Raw genomic sequence first — 17,286 nt, 5'->3', positions numbered from 1 at the left:
AGTGTTACTAAGTGTTGTCAGACAAACGGATTGTATAAGATAAGTATAACTTCCTTGTATGCACGCTCAATACTTTTGGCTATATCCCAGCATCCCGTTGGCCTTTTTTACTGCTACAGCAGTATTGTCTAGAACCAGAATGGCTTTGATCAGCCATTACTCCAAAGTATTTTTCAAATTGAGCACATTCCAGTTTTGTTCCAGATTCAGTTCCCCGTGCTAAAATCTGTCTCTGACGGTGGCTGCTCTTCTGCTTTTTATTACCGAAGGATCTGTGAACTAATTTCAAAAGGGTCGTTTTTTTCTGTGGCTGACATGAGTGAACTTCATGAATGAACAGGAGGGATTCATTAGACTGGAGTACTGTACAGACATCAGCCATTAATGCAGTTTTTCAGCCTTCTTTGTGCCCAAACTACATGCTGCACCATAGAGACTTGTCGATGTTCTGTAGGCACCATAGAGACTCGTCAGGGTTGCGTAGGCACCATAGAGTCTCCTCAGGGTTGTTTAGACGTGGGAGAGACTTGTCAGGGTTGCGTAGGCACCACAGAGACTCCTCAAGGTTGTTTAGGCACCATAGAGACTTCTCAGGATTGCATAGGCACTTCACACCTGTCCTTACCATGTTGCACATCAGGCAGTAGGCGAGGAGATTACCCAGAATGCTCTGAGCTTTGCATATGCAGGACCTGCAGCTGGAGGCCCAAGTGGACCGAGACGCGAAGATAGACGCAGCACACTCCGATGCGGAGCTGCGTGCGACACAGAAGGTGGAGTAGAGCAGAGTAGAGTACAGTAAAGCTTTAATGTCCCCGAGGGGTTGGTTATTTTGGGATGTGGTGGTGTCCGCAAATAGGAAGTGAGAAAGGTGGGCGGGGCCAGTGTACGCCAGCTGGTGGCGGGCGGGTGCTTTGCGTTTGACAGCGAGGCCCCTGTCCCTGAGGTGGGGGGCAGGGTGAGGGGGGGGTGGGCGAGAATGCGAGCTAGCGCCACCAGGGCTCGGGATGACACACAGGGGCCGGGTCCTCAGAACAGTCGTCCATTCAGATGCCTTTTTTTTTTTTTTTTTTTTTTTTTTTTTGTTTTGATGACTTTGATGAGAGAGCCGAGGATTATGGGTCACGCCTCGCGGTGGAATCTGCCGAAACAGGCGTCTCCGCGGGCGCCAGACGCTGATGGAGCTCGCAGCCGGCAAGAGAAGCCAGATAAAAACTTCAGACCGGTGGAAAATGATGGAGGGATGGGTGGAGGAGAGCAGAGAGGGAGAGGTAGAGGAGGGAGTGGCAGAGAAGGTCACACTGTACACTGAGTGTGTGAGAGAGAGAGAGAGAGAGAGAGAGAGCTGGCTGTTATGCTTTGTGTATAAGATCCACCCAAAAAACTGTATCGCCAAAGTATTCAGATCATTATTTTTTATTTATGTGCTGAGCAGACACCGTTGTCCAGATGGGCTTAATACAATGCCTGCTTTATTACACATGGCAGGAGCCCATGCGCTCTGTTCTGTCCACAGCTGTGTGGAGCCGGCCACACTGTAAGGCCTCTCTCTCCCTCTCTCTCTCTCTCCCTCTCTCCCTCTCTCCCCCTCTCTCTCTCTCTCCTCCTCTCTCTCTCTCTCTCCCTCTCCCTCTCCCTCTCTCTCTCTCTCCTCTCCTCTCCTCTCTCTCTCTCTCTCTCTCTCTCTCTCTCTCTCCTGTTGTAGTTTAGCTCTCAGTCAGCCGCGTCGGCCTGGGGCCGGAGCTTGGGACCAGCCCTGTGCACCTGGGGTGGGTGGCCAGGGGTAAATATGCAGCACTGCTCACCTGGGGTGAGACTCTATGGCTGGTAAACCCAGTCCCGCGTGGGAACCCAGGCTAGTTAGCGATTAGCGACTGCTGCGTGTGCAGGTTTGCTTATCTGAGAAACTGCCGCTCCTGAAGCACTAAATAAAGTCTTCCTCCCTGCGCCCTGCGGGCTCATGGGAAATTTAGCCGGTGGGATGCTGTGATGGGCGAGGGGCTGAAACGCATCACTGACGTGCCACAGCCACTTCCTGTACGGTGCCGGGACGTCCGCTGCGTGCCTCAGAGCTGGCTGTTATGCTTTGTGTATAAGATCCACTGGGCGAGCTGCTCTCTGCGTCGCAGCGCTCTGGTGCAGCAGCCATGCAGCTCTGCAGCTAGCCTGCAGCGTCGCAGTGCTCTGGTGCAGCAGCCATGCAGCTCTGTGGCTAGTCTGCAGTGTCGCAGTGCTCTGGTGCAGCAGCCATGCAGCTCTGCGGCTAGCCTGCAGCGTCGCAGTGCTCTGGTGCAGCAGCCATGCAGCTCTGCCGCTAGCCTGCAGCATCGCAGTGCTCTGGTGCAGCAGCCATGCAGCTCTGCGGCTAGTCTGCAACGTCGCAGTGCTCTGGTGCAGGAGCCATGCAGCTCTGCGGCTAGTCTGCAGGTCGCAGTGCTCTGGTGCAGCAGCCATGCAGCTCTGCGGCTAGCCTGCAGCATCGCAGTGCTCTGGTGCAGCAGCCATGCAGCTCTGCGGCTAGTCTGCAGCATCGCAGTGCTCTGGTGCAGCAGCCATGCAGCTCTGCGGCTAGTCTGCTGCGCTAACAAGAAGCAGCGGCGGGATGTGAGTCAGTCCTGGCGGCTGTGCTGGTGCATGCTGGTCTGCTCTTTCCTGGAGGATGCTGGGGAGGAAAAATAGACAGGGAAAAAATGAGACATTCATTAAAAGGAAGAATTCATCCCGTTTTGTCGCGCACATGTGTTTTGCATGTGTCTATTATATTTAACTTTGAATGTCTTTCTGTTGTGCTTGGGGGAAAAACTGGTCTTCCAATTTGGCATTGTACTACAATTCCCGTCAAGCATTTCATAAACATCTCATTGATGTCACAGACAAAGGCTTTGCAATGAACTATGGGAGCTTGAAGCAAGGAAGACAAAGAGATATTGTCTTTCAACAAGTTTTAAAAATAGGAACATTGGGCCTCATTCACCAACCGTTCTTAAGAAGAATTTTCTTCTTAAAACCCACTTACGCAGTTTTCACGAAGATTCTGACATTCACCAATGTTTTCTTATTTGGGATTTGTTCTTAGGTAAGAACAGAATCTACGCACACTCAAGAGCACACTTACGCACATTTGAGTGCTGACATGTTTGTGCAATATAATTGGTTATTGCATTTTCTTCAATTGTACAGTTGTATAATATTATAGGATTTAAATTACAATAATATTTTTATCATTTATAATATGTTTTAATAATTATGTTCATTATTTTACAAAGCATTAAGGTGCTAGGTTCCACCTCAGAGGGTGTTTGCCTCAGCAGGAGTTCATCTGTAAATAAATGATAAAAATAAAACCATTGTAGTGACCTTATATTTTTGGAGGTTTCAATTATGCAATGTTTGGTCTATACTGATCTGATTTTTTGCCTCAGATTTGACATCAAACCTTTTTTTTTTTACTTTGTCGGTTGTGCGCCCTTCTCCGGATACAGCGTTCACTGAACAATTAATAGCATCCCATGCATCTTTTTTTTGTGTTATTTTATATACACTACTGACGCTACTAAATATGACAGGTTATTTGCTGTTCACTTCCTGCAGCAGTACCTCCACTTCAGAACTACTGAAGGTTTTCTTACGTTTGGAGTCCGGTGCTCCACCGTCTTTAGATTTTCGTTTGGACATTTTTGACTTCTCGCTGAACTTTTCTTTTCAACTTCTGTGTGTGGTTTCTGTGTGTGCACACGGCCCTGCAGTCTCATGCCCTTATATGGGGATTGGCGGGGCGTTTACCTATGCTAATTAGGAACAACTGACACGCGCTTTACACTTACGAGGACAATGGGATTCATCATTATAAGAACACGGCTGCGAACAGTTCTGTGGTTTAAGAACACGTCATGAATCTGACGTAGACTTTTCTTAGGACCTTTCTCAAAACTTAGGAAGATATTGGTGAATGAGGCCCATTGTTTAAAAATGCCATCTTGCTGGATTGAGGAGGACAAGTTATTCATATACATGATTGATTTAGGAACTGAAAATGAGAAGTTTCTGAGTGCAGAAATGCTGATGGCCAGTTACTTTTTGTTTTTAAAATGATGCCGTTTCAGTTTTTGGGGAAATTTCTCCTTTAAGAGTCATTGATTTGATGCTGGAGGTGACTGTATTTCGGTTTGCTGGAGTGAATGAATTCAGTTGGTTGTGACCGTTTCTATTTCATACAGAGTGACTATTTTACCCTTGAGCAAAGTTCTTCATGTGAAACATCCTGCTATATAAATATGTAAATATAAAGTCATTTATGTTGGCCCCCAATGTAAGATGCATTCTGGGGAACTTAGATGTATACAGCCTGTATTTATGTTCAATAAACATTCCTGATCATGTGGAGATTCAGTTCTTTTTATTCACTGACAGTCTTTTGAAGAGGAATTCAGTGATAAGAAAGATGTATACGTATAAAGCTGTATATTTTATTGATATTACATCATATTATTGATGTGCATGCGTGTGTGCATTTTGTTCAAGCCTAGCACTGAGCACGTGATTCAAATAATCAAGGTTTTATTGTTGGGCTTGGGTTGCAGTTTACAATTTACAATTTAGTCATTTAGCAGATGTTAGCCAAAGTGCAACTTACATGCTAAGCAAACACCACAAGAGCAAGAGAAACGCAAAGTACCATCAGTACCTCTGTCACTATCACAGTGAATGTCTCAAGACCTAAAGACCTAAATAGTTTATTTTTTATTTAATTGAAACATTGAAGGATAGTGCAGTGCTTTAATTAAGTAATAAAAACACTGCACCAGCACACACATTTAAATACTCAGATCCTCAGCATAGTCACGTGTTTGTTTTTGATTTCTTAGCAGCGATCTGAATGCGTTGCAGTCACAGAAACGGCAGCAGCTGTTCACATGTCAGACAGACGCAGCGATGGCCTTTAGCGATGTGTGCAATGCTAACGGTCCAGCAGCGCGTGGCGTGCGCTGCGTTTCCCCAGCACGCGACGGATTACATGTACACATCCACTCGATTCGTGTGCCGCTTTTTACCCACAAGCCCCTTTGATTCCCGCTAATATACGTGCGTGTGGAGGCCTGCGCGTGTGGGGGCCTGCGCGTGTGGGGGCCTGCGCGTGTGGAGGCCTGCGCGTGCGGGGGCCTGCGCGTGCGGGGGCCTGCGCGTGCGGGGGACTTCGCGTGCGGGGGCCTGCGTGCGGGGGCCTGCGCGTGTGGAGGCCTGCGTGTGGGGGTCTGTGTGTGTGGAGGTTCGGGTCTATTCCCCCCCCCCCCCCCAGAGCGTCGGACGGGTTTGTTGGCGGACAGGCGCTGCGCCGGGCGGTTATTTGATCTGGGGCTGGGTCGTGCGGCTGTCGTCCCCGGGGGGGGTTAGCGATGCGCTCACCGCCCGGTGTGGGGGGGGGGGGCGTGGGGGGTCTAGTAGAGGACCAGCAGAAAGAGCACACAAAGAAAACGAGAGAGAGAGGGAGAGACTGAGAAAGAGGGAGGGGGGAAGAGAGAGAGACAGAGAGAGACAGACAGAGAGACACAGAGAGAGAGAGAGAGAGAAGCACAAAGAGAAGAGGAGAGAGACGAGAAGGGAGAGAGAGAGAAGAGAGGACAGAGAGGAGAGAGAGAAGAGAGAGAAGAAAGAGGCGGGGGCTGTGAGGAGGGATAGATAGAGGGAGAGCGGGAGGGAGAGGTCAGCTGTACGCTCGCTGGCCGGGTCAGTTTCGCTTCCCTCAAGTCCCGAAAACAGAAGCGAGTCAAAACCACTCGACCCGGCCTGGAGCATTCTGGGCCCATGTGAGGACAGGCTTCTGATGCACCTGCGCCGGACCGGCCGTCCAATCAGGGGGCGGCGGCCTGCCATGGACCCTCCCGGACACGCCCAGTGGGAGGACGGTTCCGCCCTTGGCTCTGAGTGCGTATGCGGGGGTGCACCTCCTGCTCTGTCTGTGGGCGTGGTTATATTTTTGGGGGGTACACCTATCGCGTTTCAGGCCGAGTTCAGCCTGCGGTGTCTTTTTGCACATTCCCCTTTGACAGCTACGCAAAGGTCCTGAACGTGTCGCTCCGGCTCGTTGCAGGGGGTCTATTTTGGCTTTCAGCTCAGCGTCAGATTGTGTTTTTCTCGGGGAGCTGGGCTGCGTTTTATTTTGGGGGGGGGGAGGGGGCTCGTTACTGTGCGTTTTTGGAGGTGCGCTTTGCGTTTCGCCCGCTGTAGGCCCATTTTGGCTCCTGTGAAACTGAGCGGTAGAAAGCTCAGAGAGCTGGGGACTGATAGCCATGCTCGTTCCTCCACTGAGAGAGAATTTGATTAATGTGTGTTTTCTTTTCAGTCTGTGGAATGTCAGGGTTTTTTTTCCCCCCTGGATCTGTTACTTTAAATGTATTTCGAGTTGTTCTGTGAGAAACAGAATCCAGGGAAAGTATTTGGTTGGACTCGCAGAGTATTTATAGATCAGCGTCGTAGCGAGCCCGCTATGTCCAACCGAACACCTTCTGGTGTTTGTTTTTTTGAGTGTGTGCGTCGACTCTTGAAAATACTTTCTAGAAAAACTTGGAAAGCTCGAAAACGGAAAAAAGCAAGGACGCAGAGCTCCACACGCGGGCCCCGCGCGGTAAATCAGGACCGTTACGGCCCTGCGGATGACAGGTGCTGTTTAAAGCTGTTCTGCAGCGCCTGTGCGCGGCGCGGTTTCTCTCAGCTTCGCTCAAACGAAGCGGCCGAGCCAGGAAAGGGGATCGGAGCCCCCCGCTGCCGACTCGCGCAGCGCCTCGGCGATGGATCCAGCAGATCGCCAAAGTGGAAAACCAGCCGCAGCGCGGACGAGTAAAAAACAAAAAAGAAAAGAAACAGCCCCGAGGCTCTTCCTGGCGCTGGGGATTGATGATGTCAGAGGCCCTTCGTCCCTGCGAGTGCCCGCTTCAGGCGCTGGCCTCTGCTCTCGAGCGTTTACAGTATCGGAGGGGTGTGTGGCTTACAGTATAAATAGCGGGACAGCTGTGAAGGATTGAAAGGCTGTCTGTTGCTGAAGGAGTCCCCAGTTTCCATTAGCGAGAATTCGGGGCCGGCGGGCCACCCCCCACCCCCGCCCCCTACGCTTCTTGGGCTGTCTCCCGCCGCTCGTTCTCTAAACGCAGGCCACGCTGCCCCCTTGTGGCGGAAACCTCCGCACTCTGAACATGGTCCGGGAGGACCTGCAACGTGGAGCTGAATTGGAGCGGAAAATTAGCAGGCTGTTCTGCGGTTTTCTCCTGGTTTTCACAACGATGTAATCAGAGTTTAACCCTTTGAAGAGTCGGTTATTTGGAATGTTTAAAAAAAAAAAAATTCATTCTTTTAAGTCAGTGTTCCAGAACTCTGTTGCTTTCAGTTGCCAGTGGTGATTGTTACATCAGCTTTAGAATGGTCAGTTAAGAACGTTCTAGTCACATGTCTGTGACCTCACATCTTAAAGGGTTAAGTTTTGTAGCACAGCAAGAGTAGGGCTACAGTAGCGCTGTGTGAAGGCCAGGCTAATTGGATCTGGTCAGAAGCCAAAGAAACAACACCAGCTGGTTCATTTGTAGTCTGCCGTTTAGCTTTCTCAGTATCCGTACCCACCCCTCCCTCCACCCCCACCCCCGGTCTCTGATCCCCTGTTTGTCCTGTTTGTCCTGTTTGTGCCCCCCCAGGCTGACCCAGGAGGACCGGAGGCTGCTGTGGGAGAAGCGCTACTTCTGCCACGCGGAGAGCAGCGGGCTGCCCCTGGTGCTCGCCAGCGCCCCCAGCTGGGAGTGGGCCTGCCTGCCGGACATCTACGCCCTGCTGCGCCAGTGGGCCTGCATGAACCACCTGGACGCCCTGGGCCTGCTGCACGCCTCGTAAGGGTTCCCGCCCCCTCGCGTCCGCGGCGACGGTCGCCACGGCAGCGCTCCGCGGCGACGGTCGCCATGGCAGCGCTCCGCGTCTGTTCGCACGCCCGCCCCGGTGTGTGAAAACACAGGGTTGTGTTTACCGGCGGTGGCGACGGTGTACCGTGTGAAAAACTAAAAAGTTCAAATGAGTTGAAAAAATGAACAAATTCTGTTCACAAATGCCAAACTAAATGTCATTAAAGTGAGTATCACTTCATTAAAACCTTTAAGAACCTGAAGGACATTTAGGCCTGCTGTTCACACATCACATCTACGTCAAAGCATCGCTCGCTTTTGAGGGCGCTCAGATTGCGCTAGCTGCAGCCTAGCGCTGGAGCACATGACTGCATGTACATCATGTACGTCAGTCAGCGTGGCTGTCGCGGCGTGCTAACTCAGTCAAGATGGAAGGGAGAAGTGGTTTTATGCTCTTGCAGTGTAAGGTTGTTTTTTTTTTTTTTTGTTGAGTGAGCTCTCTGTGAAAACAGAAAAAAAAAAGAAATAAGGTCATAAACCGTGGCCGTCCTGTTTTTACTGCTGACGGTAGACGCGTTTATATCTGTGATGGAAGTGCTGTGGTTAAGGCAGCTACACCCCTCGGCCCGCCGTGTTAATGGTGTGGGGCCTGAGCTGACGCAGCTAGTCTCAGTATTCTCTGAGGGAGAGAAGAGAGGAAAGCTTTTGAAAGCACGGTTTTAAAGATAAAAGGGGATTTCGCCGTCTTGTGTAGTCACGTCTAGACCGTACGTCCTCATTCTTGTCACGTCGTTTAGAACTGGTGCCTCTTGCACACGTCATTAATGATGAAGTACGTGCAATACCTTACTGGGTTAAATGAACACATACAGCAGTGGTTCACGAACACTTTGTCAACCTGTGGACTCAGAGTCGGCCACAGGTGACTAACTGCAATAATATGCATTTAATGTATAACCATGGCTAATCTTATCATTTGACTATGGTGCTTCGCAGTGCCTCATCCACTTTGGCTGTTAAAAGTAGCCTGGGCCTCCCATGAGATCACAGTCTCGTTAAATCTATGTCTGCTAATGGCTACAGCAGCTTTGTGGGGACCGGAGGCCATGTTGGCAGGGGCTGGTGCTGGTCCACAGACCGGTGTTTGAGAACCTTGGGTATACAGTATTAAAAAGGGAACCTTGGGTATGCAGTATTAAAAATACGAATATTACATTACAGGCATTTAGCAGACGCTCTTATCCAGAGCGACTTACACAACTTTTTACATAGCACTTACACCGCATCCATTGATACAGCTGGATATATACTGAAGCAATAAGCACCTTGTACCTTACCTTGTGCCTTGTACCGGTTAAGTACCTTGCTCAAGGGTACAACGGCAGTGTCCTATCCGGGAATCGAACCTGTGCCCTTTCGGTTACAAGCCCAGTTCCTTACCCAGTGTGCTACACTGCTACACAGTCCACACAGCCCCTACAGCTCTCCCCTCTCCCCCCCCCCGCCCCCCCGCCCCTCCAGGTTCCCGGATCAGGAGCTCAGACGCACTGCGGTGAAGTGGATGGACTCCATCTCGGACGCCGAGCTGCTGGACTTCCTGCCGCAGCTGGTGCAGGTACGCCGCCGAACGCCGCCCCCCCCCTCCCCACAGGGCCGCAGCGCAGTGCAGTGCGCCGCGCTGACCGCTCCTCCAGGGGGCGCTCTAACCCTGGTCTCTCTCTCTCTCTCTTCCCTCCCAGGCGCTGAAGTACGAGTGCTACCTGGACAGCCCCCTGGTGCGCTTCCTGCTGCGCAGGGCCATCGGCGACCTGCGGGTGGCGCACTACCTGTTCTGGTGCGTTGCGCTCGCTGCACACACGCAGGGGAAGAACACACGCTGCGCACAGTGCTGACATGGATAATAACAGCTGGGGGAGGAGAGATTACAATGGTTTAGCAGCCTCTGATTACTGTTCCCAACCCCCCGCCCCCCCAACACACACTTTACTATGGCCACAGCTCTCTCTCGCTCTCCTCCTCTTTCTTCCCTCGCTTTCTTCATCTCTCCCTCCATCATTTGCTTTTCTCTCTCTCTCCCCCTCAGTCTCTCACTCTCTCTTCCTGTCTCCCCCCCTCTAGTGACTCTCTTCCCGTGCTGTATGTAAAGTACCTGACCCTTTCCCTTAATTTACATGAAACTTAGTTTGCTCTTTTTTAGCCTTGAGAAAACTAACATTTGTATTGCTAGAACATAGATTGTTGATTTATAAGTGCCAGTGATAATGAATGATAGCTGTTTGCAGTGATAATGAATGATAGCTATGTGCAGTGATAATGAATGCTAGTTATGTACAGTGATAATGAATGATAGCTATATACAGTGATAATGAATGGTAGTTATGTGCAGTGATAATGAATGGTAGTTATGTGCAGTAACAGACACTCTTTCCACGTGTGTCCCCGTACCCCCGTACCCCTGTACCCCTGTACCCCCCGTACCCCAGGCTGCTGAAGGACGCGCTGCAGGACTCCCAGTTCAGCGTGCGCTATCAGTACCTGCTAGCCGCTCTGCTGTGCTGCTCCGGGCGTGGCCTGCGCGAGGAGTTCGACCGCCAGTGCTGGCTGGTCAGCATCCTGGCCAAGGTGTCCCAGCGCGTACGGGACACGTCCCCCTCGTCCCGCCAGGTAGGGCGCCCCGACGCCCCGACGGGCCCTGTTTCCACCCCTTTCCTCTCTTTCGCTTCAGCACGCTCGCGCTTCTGTTCTGATTTAAACGCGGCTGTATTACCGCAGTGCACTTAGGGCTCTCCCCCCGCGCGCGCGCATGCATATTTAATATCTGCAGAGCCCCTCCTGAAAGGGGCCCGCAGATGGAGCGGGCGGGTGCGTTTGCGCGCGGGCGTGGTTATCAAACGCACACACAGCGCCCCCGGAGGGTTTGCTGCGAACCTGCGAGCGATTTCCACGCTCATAAATTAAACCAGAGCTCGCGCAGCGCGGCTCGCAGGAGGGCCTTCTGCGTTCGGTGGCTGTCTGTCTCCGTTTCTCAGGAGCGTTAGTCTGAGTCGCCGGCGTCGGGGCTGTTTGTGCGCCTGCTGGTCTTTTTCGCGGTGTGTTGGGTAACGGGCAGTGGCTCTCGCCGTGCCTGTCCTGTCAGAGTTACTCTGACCGCCGGGGTTACCGTGGCGATGACAGATACAGACCGCGCTGTTTCGCGGGAGGGCGGGGCACTGAGTAATGACTGAGTTATGAGTCGGGGCGTGTCGCTGGCGTGTTGTTGCCGGGTTACTCACTCCCTGCGTTTCCCAGGCCGTCCTGCGGGAGGGGCTAGAGGGGTTATGAGTCAGGGTGTGTCGCTGGCATGTGGTTGCCGGGTTACTCACTCCCTGCGTTTCCCAGGCTGTCCTGCGGGAGGGGCTAGAGGAGGTGCGCCAGTTCTTCTCTGTCAGCAGCAGCTGTCGACTCCCACTGAACCCCGCCCTGCTAGTGCAGGGCATCAAAATACAGGTGCGTATGTGTGTGCGAGAGGGTGTGTGTGTGTGCGTGTGTGTGTGAGAGAGAGAGTGAGTGTGTGTGTGTGTGTGAGAGAGAGAGAGTGTGTGTCTGTGTGCGTGTGTGTGTGTGCGCGCATGTGTGTGTGAGAGAGAGAGCGTGAGTGTGTGTGTGTGTGCATGTGTGTGCATGTGTGTGTGAGAGAGTGTGTGTGTGCATGTGTGAGAGGGTGTGTGTGTGTGTGTGTGAGAGAGTGAGAGTCTGTGTGTGTGTGTGAGAGAGAGAGAGAAATTGTGTGTGTGTGTGCGTGCGTGCGCGTGAGTGTGTGTGTGTTACAGTGTGTGTGTGTGTGTGTGTGAATGTATGTGAGTGTGTGTGTGTGTGTGTGTGCATGCATGCATGTGTGTGCTTGACTGAGAGTATGTGTGCAAATGTGTGTGTGTATGTGTGCATGCATGTGTGTGTGTGCTTGACTGAGAGTATGTGTGCAAGTGTGTGTGTGTGTGTGTGTGTGTGAGAGAGAGAGAGTATGTGTGTGTGTGAGAGAGGGTGTGTGTGTGTGTGCTAGTCTTATCAGTATGTATATGTGATTTCCTCATTTTGTGCAGTGGTGACTCGTGCCGGATGAGCACTGCCCCTCCCTAAGTGACCATGCCTCTCTCTCTGCCTGTGCTCTACACAGTCCTGCTCCTACTTCAACTCCAACGCTGTCCCGCTCAAGCTGTCCTTTCAGAACCTGGACCCGCTCGGGGACAACATCAGCGTCATCTTCAAGGTACCTGCACCACCTTACAGCTGATTAAATCAGGTCCCCATGGTAACAGCACCACCTTACAGCTGATCAAATAAGGTCCCCATGGTAACAGCACCACCTTACAGCTGATCAAATCAGGTCCCCATGGTAACAGCACCACCTTACAGCTGATCAAATCAGGTCCCCATGGTAACAGCACCACCTTACAGCTGATCAAATCAGGTCCCCATGGAAACAGCACCACCTTACAGCTGATCAAATCAGTTTCCCATGGTGGTATGCCAGCAGCCATACCACCACGCACTCTGCTCCTGCTGACTGGCAGGTGTGGGCTTGGTTAGTACTTAGATGGGAGACCATCAGGGAATACTGAGTTGCTGCTGGAAGTGGTGTTGGTGGGCCAGCAGGGGGCAATCTTCCCTCTGGTCAAATAAAAACCCCAATGCCCCAGTGCAGTGACAGGTACACTGTTCTGTAGGAGATGCCGTCTTTCGGATGAGATGTTAAACCGAGGTCCTGACTAACTGTGGTCATTAAAGATCCCTTTGATCTGGCTCTCGCAAAAAACTTGCCACCTAATCATCCCCTGGTTTAATTGGCTAAAAAAATGTTCTCTCCCTCCAGTGGAGCTGCTCAGTGGCCAACAATAGAGGATGGTGGTTGTACTGGACAGCTCCCAGGTGTGAATGTGTATGTGCGTGAAGCAGGGCGTTGCTGCAAAAGAGCATCCGTGCTCAGCGAACCTACCCTGGTTAAATAAAAAAATTAAAATGGTGACAGTACCACCTTACAGCTGATCAAATCAGGTCCCCATGGTAACAGCACCACCTTACAGCTCATTAAATCAGGTCCCTGTTGTAGACAGGCTTTGTGTTTGATACTTGATAGGGTCTGCTAGGTGATGTCATTGCTCTGTGTTTGCATCTATTGATTGTAGGTAGAGTGGCTTCATGAATCACAAAATGGGTAGTGCTATTGAGCATTATCAGTACCTTCCTACTTTAAAATACAGTACGGCACCAATCCAGTGAATATTACTTGTAATATTAGTGTATGTGATTAAGCAGAGGCAGTGGGGGCTGTAGTTCTGTAGGGAGTGTGTGTGATTAAGCAGAGGCAGTGGGGGCTGTAGTTCTGTAGGGAGTGCATGTGATTAAGCAGAGGCAGTGGGGGCTGTAGTTCTGTAGGGAGTGCGTGTGATTGGCGGAGGCAGTGATTGACAGCACACGGAAGCTCCGCCCCTCACAGTGTTGCTGAAGCCTGGTTTTCCCGTCGTTTCGCAGTCGGGAGACGACCTCCGGCAGGACATGCTGACTCTGCAGATCATCCGCATCATGAACAAGATCTGGATCCAGGAGGGCCTGGACATGAGGGTGGTCAACTTCCGCTGCTTTTCGACGGGGCGGGGGCGAGGTGAGAGCGCGTCCCGTGGAGGGCAGGGGGGCTCGATCCGTTTCAGGCAGGGCTGCCCAACCCTGTTCCTGGAGAGCCCTTATCTGGCTCACCGGATTCTATTAATTAGCAGTTCAACCAGAACAGGACAGGGAACAGGACCCTGGACACACCAATCACAGTGCATGGCCTTTGAATCCACCAATCACAGTGCATGGCCTTTGAATCCACCAATCACAGTGCATGGCCTCTGGGCCCACCAATCACACTGCATGGCCTCTGAACCCACCAATCACACTGCATGGCCCCTGGACCCACCAATCACAGTGGATGGGCCCTGAACCCACCAATCACACTGCATGGCCCCTGAACCCACCAATCACAGTGCATGGCCCCTGAACCCACCAATCACACTGCATGGCCCCTGGATCGTACCAGTTTGAGCAAACGTTCATTGTGGCCATAGTTCAGAGCATTGCTGTAGTCACAGAACCAGAGATATAAACACACGATTCTGGTAACGAGGACACACTGGTAACGAACGCAGCTCCCATGATAGCGGGACACCTCACAGCAGTGGTGTCAAAGTCCTGGAGGGCCGCGGTGCCTGTTCAGCCTGCCAGCCAGTTAAAGGCCTTGAGAACCAGGTGTGTGGACTCTCCTAGCCAATCGACAGCTTGAGTGATTCACTCCTGCTTAAAACACGGTGAAAACCGGCAGACTCTGCGGCCCTCCAGGCCTGTAATGTGAAACCCCTTCCCTTACAGTCAGGTGCAGTAAAATATCACAGTATTACATAACTGGTGCTTTCCTGGGAGGACACGTCACGTCCGAACGGCTGTATCGGATCTGTTAGCCTGGGGGGCCGGTTGGGGATGGGGGGCTGGGTGGAGTTCAGTGATTGATTTGGGTAATAACCCCCCGCTCTCCGCCCCCCCCAGGCATGGTGGAGATGATTCCCAACGCGGAGACCCTGCGGAAGATCCAGGTGGAGCACGGAGTCACCGGCTCCTTCAAGGACCGGCCGCTGGCGGACTGGCTGCAGAAGCACAACCCCACCGAGGACGAGTACGAGAAGGTAGGGGCCTGCAGACTCTGCACGAGGGCCCAGAACCTGAGTGTGAGAGTGTAGGAGTCTACAGACTCTACAGGAGTTCACAGAACATGAGTATGAGAGTGTAGGAGTCTACAGACTACAGGAGTACACAGAACATTGAGTATGAGAGTGTAGGAGTCTACAGACTACAGGAGTACACAGAACATCGAGTATGAGAGTGTAGGAGTCTACAGACTACAGGAGTACACAGAACATGAGTGAGAGTGTTGAAGTCTGCAGACTACAAGAGTACGCAGAACCTGAGTATGAGACTGTAGGACTCTACAGACTCTACAGGAGTACATGGAACATGAGTATGAGAGTGTAGGGGTCTACAGACTCTACAGGAGTACACAGAACATGAGTGTGAGAGTGTTGAAGTCTGCAGACTACAAGAGTACACAGAACCTGAGTATGAGAGTGTAGGACTCTACAGACTACAGGAGTACACAGAACATGAGTATGAGAGTGTAGGAGTCTACAGACTCTACAGGAGTACACGGAACATGAGTATGAGAGTGTTGAAGTCTGCAGACTACAAGAGTACACAGAACCTGAGTATGAGAGTGTAGGACTCTACAGACTACAGGAGTACACAGAACATGAGTGTGAGAGTGTTGAAGTCTGCAGACTACAAGAGTACGCAGAACCTGAGTATGAGACTGTAGGACTCTACAGACTACAGGAGTACACAGAACATGAGTATGAGAGTGTAGGAGTCTACAGACTCTACAGGAGTACACGGAACATGAGTATGAGAGTGTTGAAGTCTGCAGACTACAAGAGTACACAGAACCTGAGTATGAGAGTGTAGGACTCTACAGACTACAGGAGTACACGGAACATGAGTATGAGAGTGTAGGGGTCTACAGACTCTACAGGAGTACACAGAACATGAGTATGAGAGTGTAGGAGTCTACACACTCTACAGGAGTACACAGAACATGAGTATGAGAGTGTTGAAGTCTGCAGACTACAAGAGTACACAGAACCTGAGTATGAGAGTGTAGGACTCTACAGACTACAGGAGTACACAGAACATGAGTGTGAGAGTGTTGAAGTCTGCAGACTACAGGAGTACACAGAACATGAGTATGAGAGTGTAGGACTCTACAGACTACAGGAGTACACAGAACATGAGTATGAGAGTTTAGGAGTCTACAGACTACTGGAGTACACAGAACATGAGTATGAGAGTTTAGGAGTCTACAGACTCTACAGGAGTACACAGAACATAGGTATGATAGTGTAGGAGTCTACAGACTCTACAGGAGTACACGGAACATGAGTATGAGAGTGTAGGGGTCTACAGAATCTACAGGAGTACACAGAACATTAGTATGAGAGTGTAGGTGTCTGTGCGTGTGTATGTGCATGTGTGTGCACTTGTGTGTGTGTGCGTCCTTGTTTGACTCCCTCTCTCTTCTTTACCTTTCTCAGGCGGTGGAGAACTTCATCTACTCCTGCGCAGGCTGTTGCGTGGCCACCTACATCCTGGGCATCTGCGACAGGCACAACGACAACATCATGCTGAAGACCAGCGGTCACATGTTCCACATCGACTTCGGCAAGTTCCTGGGCCACGCGCAGATGTTCGGAAACATCAAGCGGTAAGGAGGACGGGGGTCAGCAACAGCAACGGTGTTTTAACCTGCTCTCACTCAGACTGCAGCATTGAAATGCCACTGGGCCAATAGGGGTCATAGTACCACCCCTGACTCTGACAGCATGTGCTAAAAGGTGGAACTGACGTTAATGTGTCTGTGTTGCTGGGGGGATTGTTTTGGCAGGGACCGTGCGCCCTTTGTCTTCACCTCTGACATGGCGTACGTCATCAACGGGGGCGACAAGCCGTCCAGCCGATTTCACGACTTCGTGGACCTGTGCTGTGAGGCCTACAACCTGATCCGCAAACACACACACCTCTTCCTCAACCTGCTGGGCCTGGTGAGAACCACACACACACACGCACACACGCACACACACACACACACACACCTCTTCCTCAACCTGCTGGGCCTGGTGAGAACCACACACACACACACGCACACACACGCACACACACACACACACACCTCTTCCTCAACCTGCTGGGCCTGGTGAGAACCACACACACACACACACACACACACACACACCTCTTCCTCAACCTGCTGGGCCTGGTGAGAAACACACACACACACACACACATGCACATGCGCTCGCACCACACACACTCACACACACACACACACACACACACTCTTCCTCAACCTGCTGGGCCTGGTGAGAACCACACCACACACACACACTCACACCACACACACACACACACAACACACACACCACCACACACACAACACACACACACCTCTTCCTCAACCTGCTGGGCCTGGTGAGAACCACACACACGCACACACACACTCACGCACACACACACACACACACACACACACACACACACACACACACACACACACTCACACGCACACTCACACACACCACCTCTTCCTCAACCTGCTGGGCCTGGTGAACCAACCCCGAGAAACCACACACACACACACACAACAACACACACACCACCACACACAGCACACACACCACACACCACAACACACACACACCTCTTCCTCAACCTGCTGGGCCTGGTGAGAACACCACACCACACAACACAGGCGAACACACACACGACACACACACCAACACGCCACAACAAC

The 17,286-nt window shown here is 51.6% G+C and overlaps 1 protein-coding gene and 1 long non-coding RNA gene across 4 annotated transcripts in view; one reads left to right on the top strand and one right to left on the bottom strand.

Moving 5' to 3' along the window:
• Positions 1-17,286, top strand: part of pik3c2b (phosphatidylinositol-4-phosphate 3-kinase, catalytic subunit type 2 beta) — a 63,360-nt gene that overhangs the window by 32,250 nt on the left and 13,824 nt on the right. For both annotated transcript variants that reach the window (XM_064304020.1, XM_064304021.1), the window contains exons 16-25: positions 7,680-7,868; positions 9,399-9,492; positions 9,617-9,711; positions 10,361-10,541; positions 11,256-11,363; positions 12,031-12,123; positions 13,386-13,515; positions 14,436-14,572; positions 16,031-16,200; positions 16,381-16,537. In XM_064304020.1, coding sequence (XP_064160090.1) covers positions 7,680-7,868; positions 9,399-9,492; positions 9,617-9,711; positions 10,361-10,541; positions 11,256-11,363; positions 12,031-12,123; positions 13,386-13,515; positions 14,436-14,572; positions 16,031-16,200; positions 16,381-16,537 — 1,354 coding nt within the window. The remainder of the gene's footprint in view (positions 1-7,679; positions 7,869-9,398; positions 9,493-9,616; positions 9,712-10,360; positions 10,542-11,255; positions 11,364-12,030; positions 12,124-13,385; positions 13,516-14,435; positions 14,573-16,030; positions 16,201-16,380; positions 16,538-17,286) is intronic.
• LOC135237187 (uncharacterized) lies at positions 2,574-16,427 on the bottom strand. Of its 2 annotated transcripts, none has more exons than XR_010324769.1 (3): positions 16,342-16,427; positions 16,022-16,092; positions 2,574-2,662 (listed from the first exon to the last, which is right to left on the bottom strand). It is a non-coding gene; the product is annotated as an uncharacterized LOC135237187 (long non-coding RNA). The 2 variants fall into 2 exon arrangements; XR_010324770.1 differs by lacking the exon at positions 2,574-2,662 and adding an exon at positions 9,637-9,725.

The sequence above is a fragment of the Anguilla rostrata genome, chromosome 13 (genome assembly GCF_018555375.3).
Source record: "Anguilla rostrata isolate EN2019 chromosome 13, ASM1855537v3, whole genome shotgun sequence".
Taxonomy (NCBI): domain Eukaryota; kingdom Metazoa; phylum Chordata; class Actinopteri; order Anguilliformes; family Anguillidae; genus Anguilla; species Anguilla rostrata.
Note: the sequence above shows the minus strand (reverse complement) of the source record. Positions and strands in the feature narration are given on the sequence as shown.